General features: G+C 28.4%; 1 protein-coding gene across 14 annotated transcripts in view; it reads left to right on the forward strand.

Moving 5' to 3' along the window:
* Window positions 1–13117, forward strand: part of slo (calcium-activated potassium channel slo) — a 229620-nt gene that overhangs the window by 121717 nt on the left and 94786 nt on the right. For all 14 annotated transcript variants that reach the window (XM_017903705.1, XM_017903699.1, XM_017903701.1 and 11 more), the window contains exon 6: window positions 4661–4752. In XM_017903705.1, the coding sequence (XP_017759194.1) occupies window positions 4661–4752 (92 nt within the window). The remainder of the gene's footprint in view (window positions 1–4660; window positions 4753–13117) is intronic.

Genomic DNA, 13117 nt, shown 5'->3' on the forward strand with positions numbered 1-13117 from the left:
GTAATGAAAGGATTTAGAAACGATTTTCCAAAATTATAATATAATCAATCGGTCAAACTCGGTCGAATCAGTATTAGATCGCGTGTAAAAATTATATATATGAAGAGTGTGGCTTCGACAAATAATATACTTTATTTTTTTCATCGTCCAAATTCACTAAACTTGAAGAATAATCTTCCTCGCTTTTTTTCTTCTATTTTTGTATTATTTGTTTCACACGATAAATATAAAGAAATTTGTTTATGAGTTGTATATGGAATTATAAACGTAAATAACGTAATTATAGTAACGTAATAAATAGTAATAATAAATTATAATTACATAAACTAAATTAAATAGTTTTAAAGATTATATAAATATTTCGTTTATACTGTATATTTTGCAGATACTTTGTATCATTTATGTCACGTAGTAGAATAATGTATGTACATATGTAATTAGTACAAATTGGTTATTCTATTATTTCTTTTAACTCTAATTCCAGCAAATTATGGAATTCTTAATTTCTTTCAATTATAGAATTTTATACTACTTATAAATAATATAAAATGTTTATCTCTTAGGTTCAATTTAGGTTATGTCCGTGTTTCCTACTATAGATGTCTCTGTTGTTTGATTCAAAATAACTTTATTGGGGATAATCATAAAGTTTTAAATTAAAATTTCGAAAAGTTTTCTAACCTTAGATTTTATAAACGTTTTATAAAGATTCGTTTAATTTTGTTAAAGAATTATTAAAATAGATGTATACATGTATTATGAATATGAAACAGTACATTCGATCATTATCACGAAGACTTATCACTTTTATAGTTAATATAACAATTTACTCGGTTAATTTTGAGTGGCATTATCTATATTTAAAAACTATTACGTTATTTAGAAAAGTTATATAATTTATTTATAAGCTTCTCGTTACTTAGAAAAATTATATAATTCATAACTTTATTAAAAATAAAAATAATTAAAAGATGTCTTCGTGTACTGCACAAAAGAAGGAATTTTAAGGTAATATAATTTCAGTGTAAAAAGGAATGAGATCAGTTGATTTGTAAATACACTTGTTATAAAGTTTTTGTCCAATATAATGTTGCATTTAAGTCATACGTAGATGTATAAAGCTTGAAGTTAATAATTTTCTTACAAAAAGTTCCAAAGATCTTTCTATACTTTTTATTTTGCTAGCATTGATTTTAGTATTTAAAGTGAATTTATGGAAAACAAGGGTAAAAATTAAAAACGTATTATTTGTCAAGACACTCTCTCCCTTTATAGTATTCTAAGGATATAGGATTTTTTCAGTTGCTATCTAAGGGATCTTTTCTTATTAGTAAGGTCCTGGAGTCTCTATACCACAAACTTTATCAGATATATTCAAATTTCTTTTCTTTTTCGTTTTTTCTTTTCTTATTTTTAATTCAGAAGTACATTTCGAAACTTGTTCGTTTTGACTTTGACTTTCGTTCTCCATCATACTGCTTTATACAGGCTGTCCCTCAGGAAAGGATATAAATTTTAAAAAGAAATTTTGAGAAATTTTTTTCAGAAGAAAAAAAGTATAATTTATGATTTAAAAAATTGTAATTAGGATATTTGATTGTTTTTAAGGACATTTGATTAAGTAGTTATTACTTTATAATTTTACATACTTCCTGAATATTATTTTCCATAATATTATATAATATTAAATTATATTAAAAATATCATTAATTTAATTTCAATTAATCAATTGAAATTATTCCACAAATATTATAATGAAAACGAAAAGCTTGTATATAATAAATTGTCCTTTCATTTGGAGACATCTTGATGAAATTTGACTTTGTCGTATTTCTATTTCGTGATTTCTCTCAATTTCGACTCGATAAAATTCAACACAGGAATGTCTTCTTCTCCTGTACTTTATTATTATTTTGTTTAACCGCAGTGTCTTTAGTTGCCTGACATGTTTAACGAATTTGCCTGACATGTGAATTACTTACTACATGACTCAAAATCGAAGGGAGCACTATGAGGAGCACTATATAAAAATTTGAAGTTATTTAACACGATTAACGAAACCAAACTAACATATGTTCACAGTGGTTCGTTGATTCCTTTAGTATTATGCCAATAGAGGTCTTAGAGATAGTATGAAATTGCAAGTATGATGTAGCGCTTCCCTCGTTGCAGCCCTCTACACAAACATAGGCTAACACTGAAATGGCATCGATAAGAAGATGACACAACGAATTTTATAACCTCACTTTCGATGCAAATCTTACTATGTGATCTTTGACTGCAAACGTAGGGGTCTGCTATGCTGTGCTTTACATTTGCATGAACATGATCTTGAATGTCTGCTTAATGTGTCGATACTGATCGAAATAGAGTGCTCAACAAGCTTTCCTAATTTTCTGTTTCTTCTCTCTGCTTAATGTCTAATAGTGTGACCCGATCTTCTCAACGCATGCGCAGTTTTATTTTCATCTACCTCTACCTACCTGTGTCATTGCTTCCTTTCTATGATCACAATTTTCCTGGTTTCACTGTACATATCATAAACTTGGTCTGTCATCTATAAATTATACTCATGCGCTTTACTCACATTAATGTCTTCATACATGTGAGATATTCTCTGAAAGATTTGGAAATTGTGTGTTTTGAGTATTATACGGAGTGTTAAAAAACTGTTATGTGTTAAAGATTGTTTATAGAAAAATAAAAATGAAATAGATATAATGAATGATGAAATTATTCAATCTCTTTGTGCAAAATGCAAATTTCTATTTATGCAGTTCTGAATGCAGTTGAGTATTTGTACATACTTGTCATTGTTGCAAATTACATTGAAAGGAAAAGTTCAAGCTTTAATTTGGATTTTGTGTTTTGATTTATTAATCTATTTGTCAAACTTTGCATACGTGTAGATTTATATATATGGATAATCGATTCTTGGTGTTTTTGAAGGTTTGAAAAGAATGAGAAGACTATACTTCTTTTATTTTATAAAACATTTCAGTGACTATAAGATGTTAAATTTGAACAAAATTTATATTTATACCATTTTTTTTATTTGCAATGTAATAAGCAATATGTTAGATTGTAACTTTGTTTTTATGATAATTTATAATTAAAATTCATTATTAAAAGAATATAAAAAGATACAAAAATAGAAAGTTTGGATTGTAGATTAGGAACATCAAACAGGTCTGTGAAATTTATATTAAAAACAAATCTAAATTTGTATATATGTAATATATATAATGTATATAACATATGTATATAATAAGCTTAATCTTTTTTTAATTTTTCGGTGCCATTTGCATCCTGATATCTTAATTTAATTAAACAGTACAGCTATCAGAATATTTTTTAAAACATATACTTTAAATTATTTTTGTTTTTTATCAACTTTGACAATAAGATCAAGTACTGGAAACAATTTTCTTCGATATAAATATAAATCATGAAATATATAAAGTTTGGAAATATTCAGATGAAGGTAATTTTACATTGTAATTTAATGGATTTCTTCAGTGTGCTTGTTTGGTACATTAAATAGTTTATATACACAATATCAAGTAAAAGATGTGCTTTTTGTTACATAAAAGACATCTGGAAGAAACAAACTTGGAATAGGAGAAATAAAAGGAATAGAAAATATAATCTAGTAATAATGAAACGTTCAAATATCTTATTACTATGAAATACATAAACATGTAAATATTAGTATTTTTTAATACTCTGTATAGAAAACATTTATATTCGCACAACTGTACCATATCATAACATTCTCTTGCAGTTGTAACTGCTTCAAAGCTTGCTAACACATTACTACAATGTCACATTTCACATCCATATACTATATACACATATATTATCCAAACTTTCAAACTTCATTCGTCTTATTCATATAGTAATACACTTATATCACTAAGGCTAGAACAAAATTAAACAGATTTATGCGACAAGTTTCTCAAATATTGAAAAAATAGAATTTTTCAAAATTCATGCTAGAAATATAATCAAGGAAATTGACTTTGCTTAAAACGATATTTTAACAATTCTCTTCTCCGCTGTAATTTTTATTATCGTTGAACGTTGAACGAGAAGTATCTGCAAAAAGTAATCTCAACAATTGTAAACATTGTAAACACCGCACCGAACATACAAGACCCGGCGAGGTTACTAAAAACTAACCTCGAAGCTTCGCGAAGTTCGGCAACATTGATCGTTAGATAAAGTCATGTCACTGAACCAGATCGAAGCAGCTGTTGGAAAGTCAGTTTCCTGCAAAACCGTAGCGTAGATTAATTATCGCGGAGCGTGCATTTTTCACGACGTTCGGCTCTGCTAATCCAGAAGTCAGCACGCATTCATAGCTGGATATGAGTATGAGTATAACAAACTGGTCGGGATTTTTCGCTGGGGAACAATAAGAGACGCGCGCACATGGAGTAGGAAAACGCAGATCGTTGCCCCTGAACCACATCCCTATCCTTGTTTCCCCCACTTTTTTCTCGTTCTGCTGCGACCACGTAATCCGAGGATCCAGCAAACGTGTATATATATCCGGTGAAAGCCCCTGCTGTACATTGCAACCATACATAGATGACCCAGTTTGTTTGTAACGGTTCGTAGTGGCATAGCGTTTTCCAGTTATGATTTCTATTTGCAGGCAATTTTTGCTAGTAGCATACCTGAGATAATAGAGCTCGTAGGCAGTAGGTCCAAGTACAGCGGCGAATACAAGCGGGAACATGGAAAGAGGTATTATTATATAATTACATCCTTCAATCCTGTCTCTTGTCTATTAACGTTTTACTTTCAGTATGTATATACTTATAATCTTTTCATGTATATGTACACATTTACACGTTTTATACGTATACTTACACACATAACTCATATCAGTGACATGCTCTTACATGAATTCACGTATCGTACATACATATATCGAAGAGACACGAACATACACTTGTGTAGACGCTGCTGCATACCTGTATGTGTAACATATGTTCCGAGTTATTTCGTTATCTCTGTTACGAGAAGGAATTCATGGCTTTCGTTTGCTCAAATAACCAAGTGGTGATAAACATTAGGAAAATAGGAAGTGCAATCATCATTGACGATAAATCTGTATATACTTCCAAAATTCTTAATGGCTTTCGTAACTTATGCCGTATATACTTATACATTTATGTTTCCTTGTATACTTATATATTTATACTAACTGTACGTTTATATACTTATACGTACTTCCATACTTGTATATTTATACTAATTATATGTTTATATACTTATACGTATTTCTATACTTATACTAATATTTATATACACTTAAATTTATAGTTTTAAGTATTTTCATACTTATACAATTGAGTTAATATTTTATCGATAATATATCGATGAATCTTGTTCCTCAAAAAATAGTTCACTGTTCTACGTTTCATTCGTGTTTCTATTTTTTAATATTTTAATTCTATTATTATTCACATTATATATTAAACATATACATTATATTATAATGTACAGGAATATGTATATGGATTTATCGTAAAATCTTTCAAAAGAGTTACAGCTTTATCGGGCGAGTTAACCGGTCGTAAGGTTAAGTTCGGCGACTAGGATTTAAAGTTGTGTATTTTATAGGTTATGTAACACGAAGTGCTGTATGAATACGTTGGCAAAAATTTCTTGAACAGAATTAATGAAATAATCAACGAATACGTTGATACACGTTAAGGTATGTCTAGCATTCTTGCAAACACGACGATAACTATTAACTAGTTAAAGCGAAAGGAACGAAGAGTGCCGAGAGGCTCGTTATAGCTGACGCGATTATGCGGACTTTGACGTTTCAGAAACGTCGCGTTTGTAAACGTGGTATCGCTCTCCGCGTTCCCTTTTCTTTTCAAGTGAAGCTATTCCAATGATCACGGTGAAAGATCCAATAGAGCTTTATAATTAAGTATGTGCACGCTGAAGATTAAATAGACTTTAACGAATTTGAACTTCTTCAAAGGAATAAGTGACGTATTGGTTAAGAGTAATCTAGGGAATTTTTTTTTTTTATAAAATTGTAAGTTTCACTGTTGCGTTATGTATTTCATGCGTTGGTTATTATGCAGGGTGGTTGTAATCTTTTATGGAGAAAGAATATTTTAGAAGTTTTGGTTATTATAATTTATTTCCAATTTTAAAATAATAAATCATTGCTTGAAATAGTTTTATTATTGTCAAATTATTCGGAATTATTTTAATATTGTATGAACTGATATATGAATATGGTATATATATACAGTATAGTATAGGGTGTCCCAAAATTTATGCAAGATTTGAATTTTCGCCATTTGTGCGGTAAAGTGTTGCCAACTAAAAGAAAAGACAGCGTGACAGCTGACAGTTCAGAGTAATTAAAAATGGAGTACTATATGAAAAAACAACGCGTCTTCATTGTGGAGCAATATTTACAACTTTTACAATTAAGAACCTGTATTTTCTATCAAAATTAATTCTTACGTGAATTTTTGGGTACCCTTTGCAAATAATTTTTTCTTGTGTAGAGTGCTTTATTGTAATCTTATTTTACATATTGCTAAAATTGTTACTAAAATTGTTAGTCATTCAAAAAAATATTTCACATCAAATTCCTTATATGAATAGGAAATAGTTCACAATGTTATTGTAGATATTACAGTAAACTTTTAACAAAATTTTGAATATAATTTTTATTTTATTTTTAATGAAGTTTAACGAATACAAATATTTTTTTACAAATTCGACTTTATAGTTATATTTAAACAATTTAAGAAAACTAAAGATTAATAAAGTTAAACTAAACTAGAAGAAAATTAAAGATACTAAGTAGTAATATATAGTAATTAATTATAGTAATTTATTTTACAAGTTTTAATCAGACGATGTAAACATAAAATAATACAAAGAAGATTATGTGGGATAAATTTTAATGTGTTTAAGAATTATGTGGGCTGTCAGAGAATAAATAAAAGATTTTTATATTTGTGAGAAAGAAATCAAATGACTCTTCACTTTCTTGTTTCTCGAGCTTCGTTTTCGAAAGGCATTGAAAATTTCAGAATCCGGTTTCTGCTAGCTGACAAAGATCTCACGTACACGCACACACACAGAAGTCATACTGTAGCACATTTCTATGTATCTGTGTTTGTATGAGTAATACGTGACCTCTTATGTGAAGTATATCTGTACCAAGTGAGACTTCGTGTTCGTGAGCCTTTTCTAGAGTTCAAGCAGCACGTTCTAAACGTGGTCCTTGAAATTTTCTACGCTTACGTTTTTTGAAAACAAAGCTCCGTGTTATAGAACACGAACGTACACACTTTTCTATCTTTGTCGCAAAGAATTAACATATTTCACCTTCTCAGAATTTTAACTCTGAATTTGTTATTTTGAATGTAATTTTCTTACTCCCATGTTTTGTAAACAGAAAAACATATTTGGATTATTCCATATTGGAATGTGAAATAATTTTTCAATTTTTATTGTTTTTATTTTTTAAATTCTTCTTCACTAATGATTTTTGTTAGCGTATTATAAAATTTAAAGATTAATCTTTTAAAAATTAATTAATTTTTAATTCATTAATTATAGGGTATAATAATAAAGAAATTATAATGATGCGATTAAATTAGTTTCCATGAAATAATTCGTCGAATTATTAACAATTCGAAATGATACGCAACAGTGAAATAATTTCATTTTCAAAAATGGAATGTAACATTGACGTAGAATTGGGAAATCTACAATTCGATTTCGAAATTATTTTTCAAAGATTAGAAACAAAAATATTATTTTTAGGTACAGAAGCAATTAAAAATGTTTCTTCGTTATTATTAACTTCGTGAAGTTTGAAGATTACCTAATTGTCATACAGGAAAATATTTATTTTTGAGTAAAAATAATGAAATTGATTTAAATTTATATGTCAGTTTTTTAATATTTTAAAAATGGAAAGTATTTTATTATAGCTCAAAATTTGATCATAATTTATATTTTATTATTATTATATTTTATTACATTTTATTATTCATATTTTGAAATTTTGAATGTTGATGTATAAAATAACTTTTGATGATTGAGAATGCTTTTTGTTGGTAAACCAATTGGTTAGTTCAAATAAGAGGAATAATATGTTATTTAGGTGAATAACACTTGACTTCAATCATAGTGTTTAATGTGTGGAGGAGACAGGGACAGCAACAGGAAACAATTAAATCAGAATTTTTGTATCGAATAATTGCTTGTGATAGGCAATACACGTATAAGTGCAGAATCCATATGTCATTTAGCAAAAAGATTATACGTGACAAACAATTCATATGACAATTATTCGTGGTCTCCACTATAAACGTGCTAATTTGCATATATGGTTCTAGAATTTTTTTTAAGTAATTGAAACACGAAATTAATATCTGTTCTCTTACTTGCTGTATAATTAAAGAAGCATAGAGTCAGATTACTTTTTGTTATTAGAATCTTTTACTCCCATTTTTCATAATTGTTCCAATTGATATAGGAAAGTATGTAATGTCCAAATTTGTGAAGAAAGAATTAAATAAATTTATAATAAATTAAATAGATTCATTATTTTATTAAGTTAAAAATTTTGTAATATTAAGTGTGTATTAATTTTTCAAAAGAATGAAATGACTAGGGTTAATGGTGACTTTTTAAAGGTTTTGGATAATTTTATTATTAATAATTATATCTTAATCATAATACACATCAATACATATTTACTGTATATTTTAATTATATTTACTATACATAATTTCAAATCCTATCTTAATACAAGATATTTTTATCTTTATTCATTTTAGCTACTAAGAATATGAAATACATTCAGATTTCTGCAGGAATATTTCATCATATTATAAAGTATGAATAATTTATTTATGTACTGCTTATACAAAGTCAATATTAAAATTCATTTTTGCAGATATTTGAGGAATAAAAATAAATAAATCAAGGCTTTTGCGCATCAATTATAATATGTTATAACTTCTTCGATTTATTAATATAAATTTCCCATAAATATGTACTTACAGCTTTTCTTAGATTACTATTCCAGAATAAGCCGCAGTCTAAGCCTGAGTCACACGAAAATGAAACATGATACAGTAGTTTCCAGATGAGTGGTCAGATTTTTGCCTAGTTAAGTTTTCACGAATTCAGTCCCACCATTTATTTTATGAGTCAGAGGTAGCAGCGATGAACGATGCTCGAATCTCGAGTAATCAATCAGTGACAGATCAAAAGAATCATCTCGAGCACTGAATTAATGGTGCACGAATGAAGAATCGAATATTTTATATTTGCGACTAGGCTTTTACGAAACTATCATTACGGTATTATTCAGCTTTTCCGATAAAAATAAGTTGACATAACCTCATTCGGTTCCTAATTGACAGGGAAACTAACCTTAGTTGCGTATCACTAAATATAACTAAAAAATAGATCTAAATATAACTAGAAAATAGAACTAGATATGACTAAATATAACTAGACGTAACTACGTGACTATTAGGGGAGAGCTATAAAAAATGTTACTAAATATAACCCGAATGAGGTCGCGTTTGAATTAATTTTTATTCGAAGAATCTCGACAGTTCAATGGTAACAGGGTCACGAAAATTTGATCATGAATGGATAAATTCATATTTCTGCCGGTAGATGGCTCATTAAACGCTCGCGTTTATCGTTTTGATCTGTTGCCGAGTGGTTGCGCTGCTTTTCGTCCCAATTGGCTTTTAGTACTGTATCGTGACTCTCTTTCAAGCACGAAATTTTATCGAAAAATAGAATTTCAATCGTAACTAAAAAATCGCAAGTAAATCTGATTCGCGATTATTTCTCGGAAAATTTACCGGTGTTCGTAATAATTTATTTCTCGAATGAAAAGCAGACGAATATATCTCACTGGTTTTTCTATTGATGCACAAATATAGCTCTGGCAATTTTACTCCTTTGATGGATTTTAATATTCACTTGATATCAGTGCTCTTTTGTAGAATTTTATTTATTTATTTTATTTAAGAACATTAAATTTTATTTAATTATTTATTTTATATAAAAACAAAACCTTTTTACAAATTGTCACTTTTATTTCAATTATTTCATTCATTCATGCATTATTCGAGTGTATAAGTAGTATTAAAAATATTTGATACGTCTTTTTTTTAAATTTATAAATTTAGATTTGATAATTAACTGTTTTTATCGATATAGTTTTTGATATTGTTATATGCTGGAATAATTCGATATAACGTTATTGGGTATATTTTTTCCTGTTCAATTTTTCAATTATCGATATTTTTACATAAATGTATGACTAAATCAGTCATATCGTGATACATTTATAAATTTAGATTTGATAATTAACTGTTTTTATCGATATAGTTTTTGATATTGTTATATGCTGGAATAATTCCATATAACATTATTGGATATATTTTTTCCTATTCAATTTTTCAATTATCGATATTTTTATATAAATGTATGACTAAATCAGTCATATCGTAATAAATGGAGGTGGAAGATTTTTTGAAAAAACAGAAAGTCATCTGTCGTTTGAATATATCTTTTCTTTCATGACTTTGATTTTCTGTCACATTTTATGTAATATGATATATGTATATATATACACATATTATTTGACAGTTAAACGTGTATAGAACGGAGCAATAACTTCATTTATATAATCTATAATTTGTTATTTTTGGAATTATCAGAAAGTTTTATTTGCGAAAATTTTATGGCAGTAAGAGGATTATAACAAGACGATAAATCATTCTTTTCGTAGCTGCAGGAGCATCCGTGGAATATAAGTCATCTTTATATTTTTTTGTTCAAATTTGTAGCAATAACGTGTACACACACAATTTTTGTGGCTTGTATGTCTAAATCATTTGACGTTAATAAATAAAATAATAATTCATACATTATAAAAAGTACTATAAATGGTACGAATTTAATTAAATTATTTATGCTACACATATTTTATACTAATCATGGATAAGAAATCTTAATTTGAAAAACGTATTAAAATTGATAAAAGAAAATTTATTTTAGAAGAATAAAAAGTGTTGTATACCATTCTAAAAGGCATGAAGCTATCGATTATTAAAATGTGTACTATAAACAATTATTGCATTAATATAAATGAACATTCCTACGAGTTAGTTCATCTTTTAGAACATAAGAATTATTAATTTATATCATTATTTTATATAAAATAATCAACAGTTTTAACTTGTTAAAATTATCTCGCTGCCCTCTATCACATTATAAACAAAAGCATAGTTTTAAAAAAACATGACCTTGATATTCTCAATAAAAGTTTTGCAACATCTGTAAATAAGTTTTTCATACCACTAAAAATAACAAAGATATTTCAGGTGCAAGTTAGTGCTCCAACCTCCATGTTATTTTGCAGGTCAAACAGTGCCCTCTGCAGTGTTAAAATTAAACTTCTGGAGGTGAATCATTTCATAACAAAATTAACATTATAAAAACAGTGATTAGTATGAATTATAATTTTTATATAAACGATACTTTATATAACACGAGAAATCAATAAAAAGTCTCGACAACTGTATAATTGCAATTAGCACTGCTATTGCGACAGGCTCGATAGTGACATAACCTATAAACTTTTACATTCGTGTCGTTTCAGTACAGAAAATATTTTGAAATATTTTATTTGAAATTTTATTTGAAAAATTATTATCAATTATTTGAAATTTGAAGATATTAAGATTATCACACGTAGAAATGTCTTAGTCAATGTTACCATAGAATCCACGATTACTTGGATCTTTCACCGTGCAGTAGCCACTGCGTTCAAAGCACTTTAAAAGTGAGGTTACCGCGAACAAATTTAACAAGAGAAGCATGAGTTCTTTCAACCAGTTCTTCTCTCGCATGCCTTTTGCATCATCGATACGATTTATTCGTTCTGACGTAACAAGGTTCATCGATAGGTTGCTCGAGCACTCGGCATTGGTGTATTTGAAAGCATTCGCATCTCATTTATTTATTCGTATCGAAAGAATTTTGATAACTTTTGTGATCTTACATGATACAGGCATCGTTGAAATAAATTGGAGGAAATAATACGAGGAAACGTGCAATGTTCCTCCAATTTCTTCGGTGTTTTATCTACTACAAGAGTATAACAAGAGCACACCTTTTGCCAAGATTGCACGATTTGCCACTTTAGTCTGCTACCTATAACGTACGAACATGTACACTATACAGAGAACATCGCTTATTAGTACTAGAAATAGATAAACAACTCGTTCGAGATACTTATATTAATCTAGTTCCTTAGATCAGATTTCGCTTAATCGGTATACAGTCACTCGCGAAAGTATTCGAACACACGTATCTCAAATATTTAACAAATGAAATGCACGCGTTAAATTAAAAATTTCAAAATAATACTTCACCTAACCTTTCAAGTAACTCAGCAACGCTATTCCTATTCCGTGGAGAAAAATATTACTACATCGGACCGCAATGTACAGTGGCACTGCGTTCGAATTGACTGCAGCGCCACCGCGGTCTCAGTGGTACCTAGGACAAACAACACGATCGTGCCACTCATTTCTTCATATTTTTCTAACGATCCTTGATACTTGAACGGGCAAAATAAGAAACGAGTTTTGAAAATATGCAAATAAAACTATGGCAAAATTGTATTATATATTCTTCCAGTACCGAATGTCGGATCAGTATGAAATTTGAGAAGGATGGTGAGAAGAGGAGTTGGATCCAAAATACAAAATTCTGGCTTCAGATATTCACTGGTTTTTGAAATATTAATAACAATCTGTCGATATTATATTATACATTGAATTCTGTGTGTACACATCTATCTACCAGACTCCATAATGGCTTAAGCACTCTTATTTACTACTTGACATTTGATGACTATGATTGTGATAGCATCGTGACCTCACAGATAGACGCGTACAGGCAAAATTGAATACTGTACTAACAGTTCTTTATTAATATCTTAGAAAGTAATAAATATGTAGTAAATATAATTTACTTTTACATAAATATGAAAGTAAAGCTAAAATTTTATTAA

This window comes from Eufriesea mexicana, unplaced genomic scaffold (genome assembly GCF_001483705.2).
Source record: "Eufriesea mexicana isolate 0111107269 unplaced genomic scaffold, ASM148370v2 scaffold2467, whole genome shotgun sequence".
Lineage (NCBI taxonomy): Eukaryota > Metazoa > Arthropoda > Insecta > Hymenoptera > Apidae > Eufriesea > Eufriesea mexicana.